Raw genomic sequence first — 22,884 nt, forward strand, 5'->3', positions numbered from 1 at the left:
ATATTATTAAATAATCATCAACGTAACGTTTTACCATTCTAATACCTTGTATGTTTTGTATTTTTTTGTCAATTTTTTTCATAGTTAATTCTGCAAGTTTTGGCCCCATCCTTGACCCCATACTAATACCGTCTATCTGTTTGTAATATTCATTGTTTATACTAAAGTAATTATTATTGTATGCGAATTTGATTAATTTGGTTAACTCTGGTGTAACATCATTATTTGTTATACTTTGTTCTACTAGTTCCCATTTTATATTAGGATACATATTTTTAACGTCTAAACTCATCATAGTATCTGAACTTTGTAATTTAAACTTGTAAAAAGCATTAATTATTTCATCGGTATTCTTAATGCTACTATCAGAGTTATTAATATGATTCAATTGTTTTTTAATATAAGTTTCTAAATTATACAAAATTGAATTACGAAAGTCTACTAAAGGTCTATATTGTTCTAATTGTTTGTGTGTTTTTAGGCGGATATTTAATTTAGGGGTTCTATTGTTATTAAAGTTTAATATTTTATTTTTATTTTCTTCATTAATGTTGTTTTTAGAATATATATCCTTTATGATTTTCGTGAGTTCTCTTTTTATTTTTTCATATGGGTTATCATCTAATTTCTGGTATATATCTGTGTTAATTTGTTCTTTTAACTTTTGTTTTAAATTTTGTTTTTCGATTATTATGAGTTGTTCTGTTTTGTCGGCTTTAATTATAGTTAAATCATGTTGTTTCATGAAGGTAATGGTTTTTTGTAAATTAATTTTATATTTCTTTACTTTATGCCTGTCTTTTTGTTGTTTAAATTTAATGTTATGTGTAACTATATTTATTAGGTTATTTTTTCTCTCCTTTTTAATAGGTAGGTCTTTTATGTTTTTATCTATTGTAGCTATCATATCTAACGTTAATTCATTTATAGGTATATTAAATTGGCTTCCCAGCGCTAAAAATTGAATTATATAACTAGGAATGTGCACTTTAGTCTTATTTATAACTAAGTTATCTTCCCATTTTCTTTTTTCTTCTTTATTAGGATAATTAATATATTAATAATATTTAATAATTATCATTAATGGAATTAATTATTAATTATTGTTACATTAGGTTATATATATTTATTTAAAAAAGAACACAATTACAAATGCTAATAATCATTGTTCAATTTAAGTTAATATAAACTAAACCATACAGTATATTAAATATTTGTATACTTCAAGGATAAGATTAATTATAAATTAATCAAAGCTCGAAGCCATGGCCAGTTTTATACACAAGCTTAATTAGGGCCTCGCGTTATCAATCCATAGATTAAGACAATGGCGCCCAAACTGTTCGGTTTGCTGATTATAAGTCACAGGAGGCCCACAAACACAGTCGACCCCTCCTATAACACTGTTGATTATTCCGTTTTATATGAATTCCATGTTGTACGAGTCACTTAGATTTTACAAATACGTGTGCCGGGCTGTGAACGGCTCACGTATTTGTAAAATCTAAGTGACTCGTACAACATAGAATTCAAATAAAACGGAATTATAGGGGGGTCGACTGTATTTACCATATATTTAAAAATGTAGGCCCATTTCTCTTATTTATAACTGGTGTATTAAATGTTAGTGAGCAGGATTTGGTCCGAGGTCTGTAGTTTGGGTACCATTGGCTCGGGGCCTCACATTTTTTTACATTCGAAGAGAAATGAATGCCATTTAGAAACGTTCTCACCTCTATCCGAAACTCTTAAAATTATATAAGATGAAGGCCTCCTTTTTATCAGGATACGTCAGTCTTTAACTATTTCTTACCATTAAATTTAATATAATTGAAAACAGGATTAAATCCAAATTTATTACTAAAATAAACACAAAATATTTAAAAATGTGCTTAGTTATAGAATATTTAAAAAAAAAATAAGTAATATTTGCAAAAGACAACCTCCCCTGAAGGAATTCAGAATGTTGGAGCAATGACAATAACCAAACTAACAAAAAAAAAAAAAAAAGACGAAAGGACACGTGAATAATATGGCTAAAATTATCGCAAATGTTTATATATACAGCATTTTTTACGCAATAACAATTACACTTTTAGATTCTTAACATTCTATTTTAGTCTGTTGTAGTTTGACAACTGCAAAGTAACAAAATATATTCGACAGAGAGCAATTATTCCGACTGCATCATTTCATCCACTTCACTAACAGTTATGTTGGCACCGTCCATATATAAATAAATAAAAACGCTTTTCTACTAAAAGTATACATCGTTAAGTAATACTTGGTACCAAACTTCCGCCAGTTATATTCATTCTGGATACAACAGCTCCTTTTAGAAAGGAGGCAATAACTCCCGAGCGCCATTTTTTTTTTCTTTCTTTCCTTTGCTGCATACATTTCATTGAAGACTTCAACTGTATATTCAGTCATTCATACAGTTTTTAACCCAACAGTTTTTTTTATATAACTACTTTTTTTTTTTAATCTTTGGCATTGCTTATCCACATGCGAGGATCTTTATCTAACCTTTACCTTTATAATTGTAACTAGTTCCAAAATAAACATGTTGCAGCGTATGGTTTACTTTTAAGTTATGTTGCAGCAAAGGAAAATTGATTTTCTCTTGCAAATTCCTTTCTAGAAACTGTTGATAATATAATTTTTTTTACAGAAGTAAATGCTGTACGAATTTAGAATGGTAGGGGAAAAAAAAAGGAAATTCTCATTTAAACTTACACGTGGTCCTATATATGAGTGGTAATTTTGGCACAATCGCTAACATAAGAATCATCCTTTTTAAAAAAACTGTTTAACTAATTATATAATAATTATCTTGCCAAAATAGATAATATTTAAGAATACAAGTCGACCCCCCTATAACACTGTTGATTTTTCCGTTTTATATGAATTCCGTGTTGTACGAGTCACTTAGATTTTACAAATACGTGTGCCGGGCTGTTAACGGCTCACGTATTTGTAAAATCTAAGTGACTCGTACAACATGGAATTCATATAAAACGGAAAAATCAACAGTGTTATAGGGGGGTCGACTGGTATATCACGTAAAACTAACACGAATTTAGTGTTTAAAATTGTAAACAAACAAAAACTTTAGGCAAAAAAAAGAAATAATGCTGTAAAAACTTTTTAATTTAAAGAATTTAAAAGAATAATACTTAATTTTTGTGTATTTATTTTAGATTTTTATATACTTTTTATTGTTTATAGGAGGCTTCTAGAACAGTTTTGACAGAAACCCAGATTCAAGGTAAGATTTAAAGCTTCGTTAACACTTTACTTTTAGTAATTGTCGAGTCGATGATATTGAAAACAAAAGACTTTTTTAGAAATAAGATTAGATTACAAACACTATGTTAAACAATTGGAAGAAAGCCAAAACATTCTCAATAAAAGCAAGACCTCTTTGTTTACCAAAATTAATTTTAAAAGAAAATAAAAATAAATCTATTATTAAACTCGAATTTTAATAAATATATATCATTTAATTGGTTTAAAAAAATAAAAAAATTAGATAAAATATTATAATTTATATTTAAAAAGTGTAGAATTTTAATCCTTATCACTCTATGTGTTAATTACATTATAGGCTTTATAATAGCATTGTTTGTAACATAATTAAATTAGTGTATCTTGCTTGATGTATGTCATTAGACTTTCAAGATTTGCATCAGAGCATTCGAATTATGTAGTTAAACAATAGAATCATAACCTTTTATATCTCGTGTTTACAAACTTCACATCAGTCCTATCGTACTTAAGTGTTATATAAATATATTAAAGAGTAGTTAATTTATGTGTAGTAGTAGTAGTATGGGGTGATATAATAAAAACTATAAACTTGTAACACTGTATACTTCGACATTACTTCAAAATATTTTCAATATGAAAGACGTGGTGCCACGTGTTCATCAATTGTACTAGTTTCAATACCGATATACGTAAATTTATGTGGTTTGTAGAAGGATTTAAATTAGAAACAGTATTCTATTTGTATCAGGAACACTACAGCTTTTGATGTAGATCTTTATTTGAATTCAAACACTAAAACTTCAAAGTTAATTGCTGCATTAGTGTACACATATTCTCTCTCTTTCCTGCCGAAATCTTTCTATGAATACACAAACTAAATGATGACATTACTGTAACTACGTCGCACACAGATGTCACAGTTCTAGTTTGGAATTCAGCCAAATCAATCCTTCCTCTCATCAGAACTCAGTAGCGCATAACAATGACAATAATGATGTCTCGAATGCTTAATCGTGTGAAATAATAAGAAACACCACCAAAAAAAAAAAATCCACAAAATATTAATGCCCGATTTCTATTATCTTTAATTATAAATATATTTTTTTTTTTGCAGATTTAAAAGCAGCATTTTCTATGCTCGATAAGAATCAAGATGGAAGAGTCAACGCTAGCGAAATTAAATCAATGTTAGATAAATTAGGAATCGTTTTGACAGATGCAATGATACAACATCTCATTCAACAAGCGAGTAAACGAGGTAATTATAATATTTATTCATTTTTTTTTTTTCCTTCCTTTCTAACTTCGTAGAACGAACATAATGCCACTTTTCATCATTAACTTTTGCAATATATCAATAAAGAATATTGATACAGCATCCTCGACCACACCTAACAACCACCACCCTTGAATGAATCTTTTGCTTTCCTTACCTCTGACATTTTCAAAATAAAACCACACCCGTTATAACCCGAATTTTTATGATTTTTAGGAGATGGACTGATTGACGAAGAAGAGTTTCTAGCTTGGATGGCAAGACAAACTGTACACGATGACGATGTCATGGAAGATCTCTTGGCCGCATTTCGGGTATTTGACAAAGATAGAAATGGATACATCAGTAGGGTATGAATCACCTTAGAAGTTATTGAACTTCATATAAAAAAAAAAAAAAAAAAACACAATAGAAATTACATTTACTAATATTTATATTCGTGTTCTCTAGACATTTATCAAACTACGAAAATTTATTATTCATTTCTACAGACTTTATGAATAATCATTCACACGGATTCTATAAAATTTGCATTTCACAATGCTCTTACAAAAGCGTGTTAAATAAAAAAAAAAGGAAAGGATTACAAGGATTTTTATATTAGCGGAAGAAATCCTTGTATGGATCAATTGGTATAAAAACTAGATCAAGTTAGGAAAACAACAATTCATTGAACGGGTGCCAATCAATATCTGACTAGGATGTGATGGACACACATTGCTTGTGCCATCTAGTAGAAGTACACCAAACTGTTCTTCATTCTACGAAATTCCTTTTTTATTTTTTCATATAAAAAATTTACTTCTTTAATGGTTTCACTTAAGCCAAGTTGTTAAAGAGAAAAAGAATTCTTGTATTACATTAATCTATATTAAATTGACCATTAATGATACAACTTGCATGATTAAATATAGTAATATGGTTGAATGATTTGCTGTCTGTACTGATTATATATATATATATAATGCACATTATATCATAAATTTTAATGGTATAAAATAATTTAGTTTTCATGTTTTATTGGATTTTTGTGATGGACTTCACCGAATTTTATAGCCACCCCATATAAATCATAAGAGTAAATAAATTCGCGTCGTAAATCTAAAAAGGAAACGGGTTTTTTTTTATTATTGTTATTAGTTAATTGCTCTAATATAATAATTAAATCGTTGTTTTTTTTAGGATGAACTTAAAACGGCGATGGATATGATTGGAGAACCAATGTCAGAAGCGCAGTTAGATGATATGTTAAAAGCGACAGACATCGATAATGACGGACGGATCAATTATGAAGGTTAGTAGCTCTAACCTATTTTAATATACTTCGGTCTACTTCATCTTAAATGTAAATTATCATTATCAAAACATTTTTCAACAATATTGACTTCTGAAGAGCTTGGAAATTCTCTTCAGTTTATATAATAAACTCTTTCCGCACTGTGGGCACTAAGAGGGTCTTTTTTTTAGCAAGCCCATTATGAATTCGGCCAGGCCCACAATGAAGGATGGAGCGACAGATCCCGTCCTATTGTGGACACCCCCAAAAATTATGAGGTTTTTCGACCTGTTAGAATTTGATCCCGGTACCTCAAAGGGTAGGCTGCTAACTTAACCGCGAGGCCATCCATCCATCAAGTTTATATAATACTAACAAATTAATTTCAACAATTATAGTTTGTTTTTATTCGAATCGAATCATTTTTCGTGGAGAATTCGTTAAAAATATGCAATTTTAACAATGTTTTATTTCAGATATTATATATTAGAAACTCGTTTATCTCGTATCCGGATAAAATTACAGTAGTGTTATGAATAAATAGAATGTAATAAAAGTTCTACAGTAAAAGTTATTTGCTGTTCTATGAATCGCTTTTACCTAAATTCGGTGATGACACTTGGGGACTATTTCGGATAACGCAAGGCTCTCGTGGCACATTCGACATTATACGACACGTAAAAAAATTGGATGCTAGCGGGGCCACGTTTAGATCTTTATCATTGGGACGTAAGGGCAGATTTTCCTAACTGATACCAATAGTTTACACAAAATTCCAGTCGAGAAGGATGGATTTCTTTTCCTCATTCTTCTCATCTCTGGTTCTCCTTCTTTAAACTGCTCTCTCTCTCTCAATTCCGGAAAGATATTTTATTGTGGCAACTTTGACATTGGTAGATGAGACACCCTCTCAAACTCCTCCAGCAGCTTTGCTCCTGGTGCTACTCTCTTAGATAAATACATATGGTATGATGTTTGAACGTGCCATCTGAGCCCTCATTGCTCTCGGATACTGAAACTTCGGTATTACGAAGTCATTATGTACAGTCACAATATCATGATATATACTAACATGATTGTTCTCCATTTATAACACTATACTTTTGCATGCTTATACATTTTATTGGGTATAACTTATAACCATAGATTTCAATTTCTTCGCCATACAATTTCCAAGCCTTTAGTGTACCATACATTATTTCACTAATTCTTTTTTTTTACTCTTTTTTTTTTTACAGAATTCGTTCGAATACTCTTATAAATCACTCATAATGTCATCAGGGATTGTTCTGTTGTTGGTGCAAGATAATGTAATATATAACAGAACGGGAGTAGTGTATAAGAAACTGGACTAATACTACTCTCAAACTTGCTTCATCGATTAAACAAATTAATGAATTTTTACACAAGAAGGGCTTCCTTAGGACTCCATTAAATATGCAAAATAAAAATTTCCTTCATAAAAGCTTCATAATATCATAAAGAGCAAAGATATGATCTCTTTTTCTTTTTTTTTTTGTATACATTTTGTTTGATGTTAACTTTTTATTTTGTTTTTTCTGCTCCAGTATTTTTTGCAATGTCAGACTATTCCGTCCATATATTTTTTTTCCCTAATGTTTTAGCGGATAAATCTGTACATAGAGATTAGAACTATTTTAGATTAGTATATTTACCCAATTTATATATCTGATAATGTTACCTGTGATATTTGGAAATTTGGAAGCAGTCTGACGATCTGTGAATTTAAAAAAAATTTTTTTCTTGTATTTTTGTAGCGTGTGATTGATAATAAAATAATAAATCATAAATACTGAATATGGGTGTTTAAAAATAAGTTTACACACTTCACTTTACGGTAGTTTAGAAATAATTTATTTACAAACCAAATAAGACTTTTCTCAAATATTTTAAAACTTAACTTACATTGCACTTGTATATACAATTTATCGTTTATAAAGGTTCACGTTTTACTAGTATTCCATAACTTTTCAAATTCGTTTATATACGCTTTCACTACATTTTCTTCATTGGTAATCAAAACACTTTCGTGATTACCTGTAAGAGCTTTCAATGTCCAATTCAGAGATCCTGTTATTACTGACTCTTCATCAATAATGGCAAATTTGTGATGCATTAGAAAAGGTGAATTGAGTTCCCTGACTGGTATACCTGTAATAAACAAGATATTGGATATAAGAAATGAGTATATATACATCAAAGTTATGAAATGTTACATGATATACACTTAAATTATTTGTTCTGCATAAAGATATAACAAAATTGCATTTGTCATATATAGGATGCACTGCATTGTATAAAACTGCTTTAATACAGATAAATTAGTAAGCCAATGATATAGCCCACTTAATTTGGAGGTTTGCTAATCAGTTGTACTATAGCTACTTTACCAGGCAACGCATCCGTTATTTCACCAAGTAAAAATTAAAATTTACTATTAAATATTAGTATTTTTATTCATAAATTCCATTCTTTTATGATACAGCACTTATTAAAAAAAACAAAATAAGTCTTATAAAGTACAAACAACAACAAGCATCTGTTACATGATACTAATGTTCATGTTTTCTTACAATTAAATTAATATTAAAAATCAAACTGATATGAAGTTTATTCCAGTATCAATTTTTCAAATAATATGCAATACATTTCATTTATAGTATTTATATTTTATATTTTTATTATAATTTATTTATTTATTGATCTAAAAATTTATGCTATTATATCGGAGCGTTAATAAAATTGATCTACTCAAAGATTGATTCTATAAATATTAAAAACAGGCAAAACAGGACAGTCCCCAGAAATCGGGGATGTCTGGTCACCCTAACTTACAGCATAAAATCAATAAATTTCTGGTACATACTAGTACATAGACTTTTAATCCAACAAATTTTATATTGTATTCCAATTAATAATTTTCATTTAATTTACTAAAATTTAATTTATTGTTAATCCTATATCATTCTTAATTAAATACTAAAATATCTAAAGAAACAAAATAACCTTGAATAGTATGTACCCATATATAACATAACAATTAATTTTACGTTAAAAAATAAAAGTTAAGGTCAGCCAACACAGTCAGTGTGTCAAGGTGAGGGTATGATATCTATTGTGTAGTTCTCATTTTAGACAAGGAACAAGGAATATAACATTTATTTATACTGACTTCCTTCTGGGTAAAGAAATAGATCTACCAAAAATATTATTAGATTATTTACACATTCTCTTCCATGAACAATTTATAAAAGTAAACATAAAATAATCAAGTGTACATAAATGTGGAAATACTTTTTGTTTCAAATATAGCAGACAATTTTAGCATACTAAAATTTATAAGATTGTACATTATATAAAGATCACTCTTAAAGCTTGACTAGAAGCTTCACTTTTGCTTTAGATACATCAATGTTTGCTTTTGGACCTTAATATTTTATGATACTTTTACATATTGACGGGACGGAAAACTAGTTATCGTGAAGTGATTAAGATTAGTTTGCTTTCTATTTGAAATTTATACCATTTGTTGAGAAATTATAAAAACCTCATACTTGATTTGTCTCAATTGTCATTTTTTAATGCATAAGTAGAGAACTTAATTCTTATATTTAGTAAAACTGATGAAAATTACAAGAAATTCGTACATATTCGTAAATCTCTGAACTATAAATTTGTATTAAAAACTCTTGAATATAACAATTCAAAGTTTATTAATTTTTATACTTTCATGGCAATAACCCATATTCAGAACTAATTGATTTGAAATATTTTTTAGTTTTGAATATTAAATTATTTAACTTCAAACTTTATAACACTTTTAAAATCATATTTTAACTGATTTTTCAAAGAATTTAAAGTTTGAATTACCATAATTGAAAAACATTTTAAATAAACTTTAAAATAAGAACTCAATATGTCCTTACATAAAAACTTGGCGTTTATTTGAAGTTTACAACACTTTGAAAAGAACAAAGAGGATATATATTACATGTTTCTCTCATTCCTTTTCTGTAAATGGAATGAATAACTTGATAACTGGTAATGGATAAAAATAAGACTGCAAAAATAATTAAAATTTTGAAAAGAAATAATATATTTATAGAGTGATGATATTTACATCATATAACTCATCTGGCACAACTTCAGAAAAAAAAAAGGGCTTCTGTCAAAATTAGAATGCATCAGAAAATGAATAATAATCACTCTTATATGTATCTGGCATTGCTTTACAATTTCACAATTGAATATTTTGTCATGTCTTTATTAAAGTTAGAAATTGATTAAACTTTAAACTTTTGCTTGAGGTGAAAAGATTGTATTTTAAAATTTAAAATAAAAAATATAAAAAAAGTTCTCAAATAAAATATAAAAACTTTTTCGCTTAAATAATTTGTCTTATTTATTAGTTGTTAATGTATCAAATGAAAATTTAACATATTGGATTTTTTGCAAGTATCAGAAATGAGTTCATAAAAGAGAATTTATAGCTATCGATAGCCAATTATAAAGATGTTAATTATATTACAGTTATCCATCAGAATACTATTAATTCCTAGTTATTAACAAATAAATTTGGCAAGCAATCATATATACATATGCATAAAAAGGTTATAATACATCATTCACTATTACCATTCCTGTGCCACCTACAACTACAGTCACATTGCCAACCCTACATGCTTTACAATAACAATGTATATGATTATAAAATAATCCATTCTTTCTTTGATTTTATATCTGTAACACAGTATTTAAAACCACAAAAATCAAAACAAAAAATAAAAAATACTAGTAATCTCCCTAAATTATCAGGGATAGATTATAGCAGGAGTCATCAAACTTTTTTCACAGACAGTCACATAATTGAGGAAATGACCAAGCGCAGGCCACATAATCATTTCATTCAATACAGTTTAATTAATGAATACACAAAAAATAAAGACAACTGACATATTTATGTAATGCTTTTGTTAGAAACTTCATTGCAGGTACTTACACAAAAAGCGCTGATATCCAAAGTTGTAAAAAGTCGCTGAATTTTTTATTTCATCGATTTTCCTAAAAATTATATTACTGTTAGATGCAAAAATCAGATTGGACCAATTTCGGTATTTTTACTGGGACACTTATTTTAATTTTTTCTACATAGTAAGTTTATCTACAATCTATGATATTTCCATATAAATAATTATATTTTAGCTCATTTGTGGCACAGTGCGGCAGTGAGCCGAATAAACTGACCTCCAACACTGTGCCACGAGAGAGCTAAACTATGGCCCACGGGCTGTAGTTTGGTGACTCCTCAACTATAGGATAACATAAGCAAACATTTATCTTTTTAACTGAGTTTAAATGAAAGTAATTGTTTTCAAATACACTGATAACACTGTTCTGCAAAAAAAACCTTTTTTTCTATTTCTGAAAAAATACATTGTGTTCCTAGTTGTACTTCGAGCACTGAATTCAAACCTGTTTTTAGTTTTTTTCTGTCAGGGATAGTTTATGAGTAATCACAATTTTATTTTTTCTTTATGTTTCTGATATAGTGCAGGACACATTAGCTGAAATTCAAGAAAAAAATCAGCTTTTTTATGATGTTATTAAGTTCATCATATTAAGGGAGGTTGGGATCTAACATATAACATATACATCTTAGTGTATTCGCTTTGTAGCATTTATTTCACATGAGCAATTACAGAAAATTGACAAAAATGAGCCACCATATAGTAATGCACATCACTTTTTCTCTTGTATTGAGAATCTTTCTTCTCTCAAATGATATTTCAGCAATAATCTGCTAACATAGAAGGTACCCACTTCTCTTCATAACCCTTTCTATAGTAGAAATGTCTTTATGGAATCTTTTGCCATGTTCATCCGATACGTCACTACAACTCTCTGTGAAGTATTTCAGATGAGTCTATCATATGTACCTTCAGAGACATATTGCACCCCAGATCTTGGTGTGCTTTGATCATGTCATTCACCATTGCTTTGTAGTTGGTAGCTCTTCTTCCGAGGAAGTTTTCTGATACCACCTTGAAACACTCCCATGCTCTTTTCTTTGGCAGTTAAACATGCTTCAAAATTTGCATCTTTCTGCAACTCCTTGATTTGCAGGCCCATACATACACCTTCCTCTATTTTTGCAGCTGAAAGATGGGGAATTTGTCAGCTAGATATGCAAATCCACTGCCTGTTGGATCCATGGTCTTTACGAATTGTTTTATTAGGCCAAGTTTGATGTGAAGCGGTGGAAGTAGTATATCTTCAGGAGCTACCAGACTTTCATGTTGCACATTTTTTTCGTCCACTTTCCACCTCCACTTAGGCCATTTTTACATTTAGTTAGAATTTCTGTCATGACTAACCCACTCGCAAAGAAAACATGCATACTTCGTGTAGCCTTGTTGCATTCCCAATGTCATAGCAATCACTTTGAAGTCTCCACATATTTTCCATTTGTATTCATTGTATTGTAATGAATTTATCATCCTTCATAAGAATTTGTAATTCTCTTTAGTCAAGCTGGCATAAGCAACTGGAACAGAGGGCATTTTATTTCCATTGTGGAGAAAAATACCCTTGAGACTTATTTTCAATGCATCTATGAAAAGTCTCCACTCCTGTGAACTGTAGGTATAGTTCAGCACCTTCATTAGGCCATCAACATCATTGTCACGTTCGATTATTACTGCATGCAGCAACATACACATATTTCTCTATAACGTCTGTGTTTGCCATGAACTGTGAATATATACATATATATACACGTTACACAAAAAGTATCCCTGACAACAAAATTCTGTTTCCAGATTTGAATTTCCCATGATAAATTGGTTTAGAATCACACATTTTAATATCAGAAATAGAACCCTTGTCAAACAGTGTAATTAATCTTAATATAGTCATCAATGTGCTATATCTACTTTTTAGACAAAGAAAACAAACTAATTACAGGAAGTCACGAATAAAACTGAAAGAGGCTAATGAATTTGGCTAATAAGTCATGCATTGCTGACACACATCATCATTCAATTTCTGTTTCTATGGCATTGGCATTTGGTTGGATCTTCAAATTTTTTAATTCCAGATGCGTGAAATATAGTATATTAACTAAAAATGCTAACATCTTTAGCTTTATCCTAGATTTCGCATGAGTTTGTTTCCTTTGGTTATTTTTTTGTGAAGTGAATAGTAATATCTGATCAAAACTATTTTTCAAAGCTGAAATATTTTATTCATATGTTCTATTAGATGACTTTGAAGGTTGTAAATTTTACTGATAACAATTACAGTAGACCCCCCTATAACACGGTAGATACGTTCCACTTTTTATGAAATTCATATTCTACGAGTCCTTCAATACATGAGCCAATCAAAGCCCGGCACGTGTGCGGACTACAACTGTTGAAAGGTTTTCTTCCATAAAATTAATTGATTCTAGACTAATTTGACTCAACATTTCCAAAACACAATTTTTTGGGAATAATCCATATAAACTATGCTATAAACAAAAAATTGTAGGCTTACTTACCGCATGTGCACCGTTTGACAACGCCATTGCTTAAGCTTGTTTTCGTCATGGAGCAGTGCATCAAATGGCAGGCACATGTTTCCTGATAAATTATTTTTCTTTGAAAAATTTGCTGAACTTTCGAGACATCATTAATATAAATATAATTTTTATGGCAGTTAAATAATAAATGGTTTTTAGTAGGTCCGCTGCTCGTTTAAACTCAACGGTTTGTGCAATATCCGCTATTGGTCTAGATTTGACCAATCCCGTTGCGACACGAGTCGGTGATGACGTTTTATTGTATCATGAGTCTCTTTTAGTGTATTTATATGAATACAATCGCAATNTGGTTTTTAGTAGGTCCGCTGCTCGTTTAAACTCAACGGTTTGTGCAATATCCGCTATTGGTCTAGATTTGACCAATCCCGTTGCGACACGAGTCGGTGATGACGTTTTATTGTATCATGAGTCTCTTTTAGTGTATTTATATGAATACAATCGCAATTTTTTCACCGTAATATACAAATCTTTATTATATGAACCCGTTTTATAGGGGGTCTGTATTAGATAACTGTATTAGATAACTTTTTGTAAAATATATCAAATAAATGATATTAATAAAAAGTTGGGACAACAATTATATTTTTTTTTAAATTCACAAATGAATATATCACTGTTATGTTATAAGTAAGTCTATACAGACTACACAATAAATGAAAACATTAAGTAAAGCATACATAATGAATATTACTGGAAAGAAAACAAGAAAAATATGTAAACAACTGAACTTGTTGAATCTACTGTATTTGGTTTTTGACAAGATTCAGCAAGTTCTTGGAAATATCTGAGATAAGGACAGGTACGAAAAAGACTACAATAAGCTTCGATTGAAAGAATTAAGAAGTGGACCAAATCAGCTGCAGATATCTAACAAAAAAAATGCAAGATCAAACTGTGATATATAAGTTACCAATTTACTGTCAGTTAGAATACCACAAAAGTCCAAACTGAACAATTCAGAAGGAAAACAAGATTTAGGCTTTAGCAAAAAATTATAGATAAATATAACTTATTTATTTATACTATATAAACAATTCCAATAATCCAATTACTTTAATTAAAACCAGACGTTCTGCCGAAATATTGGACTAGATAATTCAGCAGATCATTTGGTTTTTATTCATACCTGTTTTCGTTTAAATATATTGCCAAAATAAAAAGGTAAAACATAAAAATAAATGAGAAAGTTCTAAAAAAATGCAATTCTGAACCTTTCTCTATACTTCCAATTTACATTTAAGTACACTATGGAATCTGTCATACTGTGTTGATAGGATCAAACAAAATTTAATTTATAAACATTTATTTTAATATAAATATATATTAAAATCTGAGAAATTTAACTTTCTTCAAGAAATGAAATTTATCCTTTTGTGATTATTTTATATTTTACTACCATTGATTATGTTTGATATTTAAGCTGTAAATTTCTTACTTAATTTCTCAAGAAACATTACTAAGAATTACCGCATACATATTTATGTATAGATCTACCTCCTATTCAGGATCCACCAACTATTAATACATGCAGATAATTGGTCAAGGCTCATTATTGCTTGCCATGACAAACACAGAAATGAAGATTAGGAGATATACTGAGCATGAAGATTAGGAAATATACTGGTTCGAACTAAGTGAATGTCTTGCAAAGATCACATGTACAACTATGATCCATTAACTTTTTTTCTTGTACAGGGGATCTAAGACTAGGGGCAAATCCCTCATTCAGAGTTTACATCTTACCAAAGTTTTAATTTCAAGTATTAGCATTTCTTATATGTACCGGTACGTAATGAGTATTCTAATACATACATATTCTTATATTTTCTTATGAGAAAATTTTTTTGAATAATGGATATTTTCTTGAGTGTGTGGGAAATCCATTGTTTGCAATATAATGGATTCTCAGAACAACAGATAATTTTCGGTGGCTCCAGTGATCTGTTAAAAGAGATTCTACGATATCTGGAAAGTTATTCCCCTCATCAAACACACATCATTTCTCCCATCCCGTAAAATCTCTGAAGTTTTTGTAGAATCAGGCATTTTTTGGTCATTCACAAACAAAACACTTTTAAAAAAAAACCTTGCAAGTCAAATTCTGGTCAGGCACAGATCAACAGAGAGCCAGTAATTGTATATTTTGGCATTTACTTGTTAAATCATTCAGCTTTCCCACTCTACATTTATAGATAGTATTAGTACAGTATAGTATTAATACCAAAAGATGTAATAAAAACTAATTAATTGAAAATATGCGCGATAAACAAATAGTATAGTCATTAATCATGATTGATTGTGTATTCTAAGTACTATTAGCATGCATAATTATCATTTTAATAACATTCTCACCCTTTTTACTAAACATTCCTGTTTGTACGTAAACCAAATCCCTCCCTTCGCCCGTATTATCATCAGTAAAAACTCTTACTTTCACTCCTTTAGCGTGACATTTTAGAATAACATCAACCAAACAGTGACTAGTAATTATATACACACAAATGTCTATACTTCTCTTAGCCGAAAGCAAATGAACAGCGAGTGAACCTAATGAAGTTAAATTGTTACTCGTGACAATTCCTCCATAATCGAATACATTTCTATAGTCGAGTTCGGTATCGGGAAAGAAAAGAACTTTTGTATAAACATCTTTCTTCTTCTTATATGGAATTAGTTTATAAGCATAAGAAGCTGTTTTCCAACCTGTAACACAAACTAATATAATAACTAAAATCTTTTTCCACATTATTAAAATTACTCCTTTCTTTGCTTTAAAACTTCATCTAAAACTTCATCTAAAACCACGTGTAAAAACCACGTGTAAAAACCACGTGTATTTGAATTAGCACGCTTTATAATGCCAAATTGGCATTAATGAGTAGTCATATTTATCGCCAGAATATAGCCAAATGTTTTAAATTTTGGAGATATTTATTTTAAGGAATTTTTATTAAAATTTTGCAAATCTTCTTATAAATTATTTTTATTTTGCGCTGAAATCCTGAAAATAGTTATTTAAAAGATTTTCAAAATTTTGACAGCTGAAAATGGATCTTAAATGAAAGCCTGGACATGCCGGTTTATTATTATTTCTATTTTGTATCTGTATAATGCCCCTAAAAATAAAACCAGGGATCTAAAAGTGCTTAAAATGTTACATCAAACTCACGCCGTAATAAATCGGGCTATTTTATGTCACAATTAATAATTTGAAATTAAATTCCCTCTGTCGTTGTTGTCTATTTGTTGTTTCTTATTCTCAAAAACGGTGTTAGATAGATAAATGTGAAGACCGCAAGTCACATTATCTTAATTTTCTTATGAACGGAGTTAGATACAGAACCGGCATGACTTCATTGTTAACAGGAAAAGCGTGATGTAGAAGAGAAACACACCGCTATACTTCAGTGCATTATGAGAGAAAATTCATTCCGACGATAGCACAATAAACAATTGCTTGTATATAATATTATATTGAAGTTGTAGGCATTTTTATGCATGAAATACGGCTAAAAAGATGAAAAAAGGTTTTGTTTTGAAGGTCGGGAACGGATTAAGCAGGAAAGTTCACCCCTAAATGAACATATTGAAGAAAACTGTTGTGATATCGATAAACAGAACATTAATTAAGCTCTAATTTAATTAATAGATTTAATACAAATCTGTAAAGCGTTATACAAATCTCACTAAGTAAGATATTTTGCCACAAGTTAGTTTCTATGCAACACACAGAGATTCCAAAGACTTTTTCTTTACGAAAAGTTGAAAAATCTCCTCAACTGCCTACCGTAGCAGGTGCACCATCTGTGGCTACTGCTGTTATATTATTAATTGGAATGTCGTATTTATTCAAATATTCTTCTAAATTCCGATATATTGTCGGACCTTTTCCATTACATTCGAGATATTTAGCAAATAAATATTCGTCAATGATTTTTACATTTTACTAAAATATCTGACGTAAGCCATAAGAAGAGAAGAAACATCAATAACAGACTCACCAAATTGAATAGAAAATTTGCAATTTTTGAGCTCTGAAACTACTATATTTTAGACGTTTTCAGCCGTTTCGTCAATACGCCGTTTTACTGAATTTGCACTTAATGGTAAGCACTTTAAAACATCAACCCATCTTTTTTTTTTTTTTTTAATGCATTTTCAAAAGGATTCAACGCCTGCGCTCGAGTCTGACTCGAGCAAACGAAATTCGTTTTTAAAAAAATGATTATTTCGCTTTTTATGCTAGTATTTTTATGGAATAAAATTTGCTTATCTTCTTTAAACCTTTGTCTATAATTTCTGCGAGTTAAGACAGCCGGATGGCCGAGCGGTCAAGATGGTAGTTTATCACTTCTACGGACATTGGTTCAATTCCCGACGGGTCGATAAATTTGATGGATTGTGGGCCTGGCCGAATCCATAATGGACTTGCCAGAATGAGTTTTTAAAAAAAAAGACCTCTGCAAGTTTTTTTAGTTGTAAACCAATTAAAAGATTTTGTATGGAACAGTTATGGTAAATTGGTCTTCCCCATTGATAGATAGTACTAATAACCAAAAATGTTTTGTTCTAATTGGTTTATTCTACGAACTAGTGCACGTCCTGCAAGAATCCCGACCTCCCTCGAAGTCTACACGTAGACATCCTGAGAACATTGACTGGATAGTTGCTATAAGGGTCAAATAGCGCTTAAAAACATCTATAGAGGTGTTAGCTAATAACGTCAGCATACTGCGAATCAGATACAATCTTACCAATGCTGCTAATGCTTGATATGTACTGTACAGTACTGTACTATATAAGAACCAGAGCACGGACTGGGCAATTTCTGTCAGTCCTGTGAGATTTAATCCGTTGATGGGTAGCTGTACTATTAAATTTATTAAAACAATATTCAAAAGACATAATAATACGTATAGTTATTTTTAGTTTCAATTTTTCCATCGAATTCCTAGCCGCATTGAACCCGCAATAATGTTATATCGACCCCTGGGTGTCGATATCGACCACGTTGGCAATCTCTGCTTTATGCAAATAAAACTTTTTAGATTTTTAATTTTATTGGAAAATAAGTTATATATTTTGTGCATTATATCTATAAACATAACAATGTATTAGTGAAAATTCAATTATTTTAATTATAAATTTTACAAGTGTATGTAAGTTTTATGGTTGCTCAAGTTTTTCGTTTCTCTCTTCAACCTTCTCCTTTTTCTTTTTCACAGCCGTATACATCTAAGACGGAATATATTTTTTTTAATATAAATAGAATATTTTAATTAATAATTAAATTAATTGTGCTAAATATTACTCTTTTTAAACAGTCTTTAGGGAAAAAATCCTTAAAAACTTTAACCGTTCCGGTCGAATCGGCTGGATATTTACAATGTATAAATCCAATCAAATTAATAATATTCAATGTCAAGGCGATACACACCACAACCTGAAAGTTAACTTTTAATTATTTATTCTAAATACATAAAATTATCATTAAAAAAACATTTTTTTTATTATTTTAATATATAATAACGGTTGCTTACAAACCAATTGGCGTTAAGTTGGAAAATGGTGGCGTAAAACATGACAAGCCATATCACAGGATTTATAATTAAAATTGACCAAAATATTAAATTTTCAGCATAATCAATGATCTCTTCCGTATTCTGAAACATTTTAAAATGAATTTATTAACTACAGTTGACCCCCCATAACACTGTTGATAATTCCGTGTTATATGAATTCCATGTTGTACGAGTCGCTTAGATTTTACAAATACGTGAACCGTTCACAACCCGGCACACGTATTTGTAAAATCTAAGCGACTCGTACAACATGGAATTCATATAACGCGGAAATATCAACAGTGTTATAGGGAGAGGGTCAACTGTATTATATGTTAACTCGAACGATAAAATATGAGATTTAAATACTTTTTTAGATTGGAAGTACCAGTGAGTGATTCCATTGTCGTCTACGTAATATCCCCATTTGCATGAAATAAGAATTGGTCCTAGTATGTTCTTTACTGCATAAAAATCTATGCACAACAGCAGAATTATTGTAATGACGGGTATTGTAAAATCGATATAAAACCAACCCGAGAAGAAATACACGACCAAAGCAGCTAGTTTAAAAACTATGTAGAAAAACATGGCCACAGGATGTCTAAAAATATCATCTAATAATGAAAAAGTATGGATATTTATATATTATAAATATATGATTAAACGTAGTCTTACAATTCGGTTTTGTTTACTTCGGCACCATTCTAAAAATATAATTTGTTATATAAAAGTAAAAGTAAGTTAATCAGAAAACAAAAAAATTAAGATTACAAACCATATCCAGTTCTTTTACTATTGAATTTCACATTAAAAATTTAGAACTTTTTTTCTGATTTAAATTTAAGAATTTCGAACAGTTTTCGGTAAGCTTCTCTTTCGTTTTCGTCCAATCAGCAGATTACCATTTTCTATATAAAATTCCAATTCAATTTAATGTATATTTTCATTTTGGATGGATGACTGCTGTAGTAAAATAGAATTACCATAAATTCTGCATGAATATGGTAACCATAACAAAGACATAACCTATTAATCGGTTTCGATTTATTTCTACTTAAAAAGTACAGTAGAGCGTCGTTTATCCGAAAGTCGGTTATACGAAACGTCGGTTATCCGAAAGAATTCCAGTCGACAAATTTAAATTTTCGCTAGTTCTGTGGCGCTGCAATCTTTGGCTATATCCAATGGCTACTCCAATATTTTTTATGTTGGTGTATGTATTTTAGCTGGCAGCACTGTCACTTTTGTGTAGTGTTTTTCTGAGGACTGGGTCATGCTGAATCGAACGTTGTTGATACTAGATAACTTCTAAAGTATAAATTTTTTTTGTTTTTATATTTTTCAATATATTTATTTTGTTCGTAAAAAATAAAGAAATAATTTTTAACGATACAATAGCCACGATTATTATTTTAAAAAGTTTTACATTAGGCTTAACATCGACGAAAATTCAACGCGAAGCGACACGCAACGGAGAAAAATTTCAATACGGGATAGGTTAATGTATTTTTTCGTACATAATCGGTTATCCGAACAACCCCAGTTCCCAATTGATTCGGATAAACGACGCTCTACTGTAGTTAAATAATTAAGAGATTAGGGAATTAGGGACGTGAATAAAACCCTACTGAAAGAGCCGGAATATTAATTAAGATTAATGAAGTCTACGGTTTTTACTGGCTTATCGAACAAACGAATACGAATGGATCCTAGACCGTCACTGACGCTCAATTAACTGATTGCCCCTGGAAGTCGGCTTCTTACAAAAACACAGCTTCCTTATCATCAAATGTCACGGCAAGCCACTGCCAAAGACCCGAAAAGTACTTAAAATCGCTCGAACGTATGCTTCTTCTTAGTACACTAAAGTGGCCATATCTTGAAATGTTAAAAAGAGCTTCAGCACTAGATGCTCAGGTGACTGCGGCATCATCCCAAAAACATAGCCATAATATCGGCTCGGCTATCCGGCCGTCTCCCATAATGGCTTAGCGAGAAGGCTAAGCTAGGCTTAAGCACACTGCCAAAAGCCTTGACAAAAAGCATTAATTTTCCATTAACGTACATTTTCAATTGCTGTCCACTTGACCATTGAATTTGTGCCATTTCGTATCATTCGAGCCACAATGGTAGGCTGAAATAACCAAACTCTTTATATGGTTTTCGTTTTAATGTTTGCTATATTACAGTATTTGATTTATATAACGTAAGAATTAATCACACAGAGTGATCAATATAACACATTTTAAAATTTTTTTATTCTTCTACAGTACATTACAATTTATAGAATTTTTAAAATGTGACACTCGATGTGATAACCTCTTTACTTATATAAATCAAATACTATAATATAATATAAAGGTTAGAAGTACGATATGACCTTACCGTTTTCTTTTATTAGTCTATTTGTTTCGTCTTGTCACCTTGAAGTATATCTAAATTATTATTACTAAATTATTATTAAACAAATAATAATAATAATAATGGAAAAAGGGGAAAAAATAAAAGTAATTGAAGAATTAATTAATGAATGAAATTACAAAAGACTTAACAAAGATCCAGTGAATCAACTAATAAAATCCTTAGATATTGAATTAAAAAGTTTAAAAAGTAAATTATATATAACAGAAGAAGACATTAAACATATAAAAAGAGAAGATAATAGGACACCAAAATTCAATATAAAGGTAAAAAACACATAACAATCCAGTTAAATATAGACCTTTAATAGACGTTAAAAATTATATATATTATAACTTAGAAAAATTTTTAAAAGATAAATTTATTACAGGTATCTAAATATAGTATTAAAATGTGGATGATTTGTTAAAAAGTTTACAAAATATTACAATTGATAAATATAAGAATTTAATATCACTTGACATAGTTAATATGTATCCGAGTATTACAATAGAAGATATAGAAAATTCATTAGTGAGAATAAATACACCAAATTGGATAATTAAATTATGTTTAATTATAATAAAAAAAAACAATTACTTTCAGTTTGGAAATAATTTCTACACCCAGAAGGATGGAATACTTATGGGTACTTGCATAGGTCCAAAACTGGCATAAATAACAATGATACAAATAGATGAACAAATTAGAAATATAGAAGGCATAGAATTTTATAACAGGTATGTTGATGATTGTATTATAATATTTGATAAAAGAAAGACAGATGAAAAAACAATTATAAATAAAGCTAATGAGATAAAAGAAAATATTAAATTTGAATTAGAAAAAGAAAAACAAAACAGCATTAATTATTTAGATATAACAATTATAAGAAAAGAAGATAAATTAATTTATAAAAAATATGTAAAACCTATGCAGATTCCAAAAACAATTAATTATAAATCAATTATACCTATTAATATAAAATATAATATATTTAAAATGTATATAAGTAAAATAAGACAACGAACAACAGAGGTAGAAACACAGGAAAAAGAAGAAGATGATATTATCAAAATGTTTATTTTAAATGATTATCCAAAAACAGTGTTAAATAAATGGGTTAATGAAACAATTATTGGTTTTAATACAGGAATGTTTTAAAATTGATATTAATTGTAATTGGAATGAACTATTGGAGAAAAAGTAGAATAGAAAGAAAAAATATAAAAATAGTATGAATTTTATAAGTTATTACTGTAGGCATAAATTTTTTTTTTTTTTTTAATATTGTCGGTAAATTATGTTTGTTTATTGTTTGAATTTTATTTATTTAGAATTTGTTTGTTAATTAAATATCTGCTGAAGAGGGACAAACAAGTCCGAAACGCAATTTGTATGTGTACAGGTAAATGTAAATAAAACAATTTTAATCTGTGTGACTGTGTTGCTGTAATCTTATACGCCAGTGTGATAAGTCTTATTAATAGAA

The 22,884-nt window shown here is 29.5% G+C and overlaps 3 protein-coding genes across 8 annotated transcripts in view; 1 reads left to right on the forward strand and 2 right to left on the reverse strand.

Annotated features, from left to right (window-relative positions):
• Nucleotides 1-7,581, forward strand: part of LOC111628036 (calcium-binding protein E63-1-like) — a 16,315-nt gene extending 8,734 nt beyond the window's left edge. Inside the window, exons 1-6 of one of the 2 annotated variants that reach the window (XM_023371762.1) lie at nucleotides 3,118-3,139; nucleotides 3,232-3,271; nucleotides 4,388-4,531; nucleotides 4,766-4,899; nucleotides 5,732-5,843; nucleotides 7,064-7,581. In XM_023371762.1, coding sequence (XP_023227530.1) covers nucleotides 4,408-4,531; nucleotides 4,766-4,899; nucleotides 5,732-5,843; nucleotides 7,064-7,086 — 393 coding nt within the window. In that variant the 5' untranslated portion in view covers nucleotides 3,118-3,139; nucleotides 3,232-3,271; nucleotides 4,388-4,407 and the 3' untranslated portion in view covers nucleotides 7,087-7,581. Of the gene's footprint in view, nucleotides 1-3,117; nucleotides 3,140-3,231; nucleotides 3,272-4,387; nucleotides 4,532-4,765; nucleotides 4,900-5,731; nucleotides 5,844-7,063 lie in introns of those variants that run through there. The other variant, XM_023371761.1, reaches the window with a different exon arrangement.
• Nucleotides 7,582-7,683: 102 nt separating this feature from the next.
• On the reverse strand, nucleotides 7,684-16,221 carry LOC111628046 (mitochondrial cardiolipin hydrolase-like). 2 transcript variants are annotated; one of them, XM_023371770.1, is made up of 2 exons: nucleotides 15,940-16,221; nucleotides 7,684-7,997 (listed from the first exon to the last, which is right to left on the reverse strand). In XM_023371770.1, exons 1-2 carry the CDS (start codon nucleotides 16,172-16,174, stop codon nucleotides 7,789-7,791), a joined length of 444 nt encoding a protein of 147 aa, XP_023227538.1. In that variant the 5' UTR covers nucleotides 16,175-16,221; the 3' UTR covers nucleotides 7,684-7,788. The 2 variants fall into 2 exon arrangements, with proteins under 2 accessions (XP_023227538.1, XP_023227537.1); XM_023371769.1 differs by having other exon boundaries at nucleotides 15,781-16,221.
• Nucleotides 16,222-18,542: 2,321 nt separating this feature from the next.
• On the reverse strand, nucleotides 18,543-20,029 carry LOC111628026 (uncharacterized Golgi apparatus membrane protein-like protein CG5021). Of its 4 annotated transcripts, XM_023371744.1 has the most exons (7): nucleotides 19,976-20,006; nucleotides 19,768-19,900; nucleotides 19,668-19,696; nucleotides 19,359-19,593; nucleotides 18,969-19,091; nucleotides 18,740-18,871; nucleotides 18,543-18,663 (listed from the first exon to the last, which is right to left on the reverse strand). In XM_023371744.1, exons 2-7 carry the CDS (start codon nucleotides 19,768-19,770, stop codon nucleotides 18,595-18,597), a joined length of 591 nt encoding a protein of 196 aa, XP_023227512.1. In that variant the 5' UTR covers nucleotides 19,771-19,900; nucleotides 19,976-20,006; the 3' UTR covers nucleotides 18,543-18,594. The 4 variants fall into 4 exon arrangements, with proteins under 4 accessions (XP_023227512.1, XP_023227513.1, XP_023227511.1 ...); XM_023371745.1 differs by having other exon boundaries at nucleotides 19,359-19,606; nucleotides 19,685-19,696; nucleotides 19,768-20,029; XM_023371743.1 differs by having other exon boundaries at nucleotides 19,768-20,029.
• Between the last annotated feature and the right edge of the window lie 2,855 nt (nucleotides 20,030-22,884).

This window comes from Centruroides sculpturatus, unplaced genomic scaffold, assembly GCF_000671375.1.
Source record: "Centruroides sculpturatus isolate CEXI.00-Female unplaced genomic scaffold, Cexi_2.0 scaffold565, whole genome shotgun sequence".
Classification (NCBI taxonomy): Eukaryota; Metazoa; Arthropoda; class Arachnida; order Scorpiones; family Buthidae; genus Centruroides; species Centruroides sculpturatus.

Coding starts and splice junctions, on each gene's coding strand:
- LOC111628046 (XM_023371769.1), bottom strand. CDS start 16,174: ATGTGGAAAAAGATTTTAGTTATTATATTAGTTTGTGTTACAGGTTGG. Junction 7,998..15,780: donor AGGAATGTTTAGTAAAAAGG/GTGAGAATGTTA, acceptor TGTTTATTACAG/GTATACCAGTCAGGGAACTC.
- LOC111628026 (XM_023371743.1), bottom strand. Junction 19,594..19,667: donor GAAGTAAACAAAACCGAATT/GTAAGACTACGT, acceptor TGATATTTTTAG/ACATCCTGTGGCCATGTTTT. Junction 19,092..19,358: donor GGTACTTCCAATCTAAAAAA/GTATTTAAATCT, acceptor AAAATGTTTCAG/AATACGGAAGAGATCATTGA.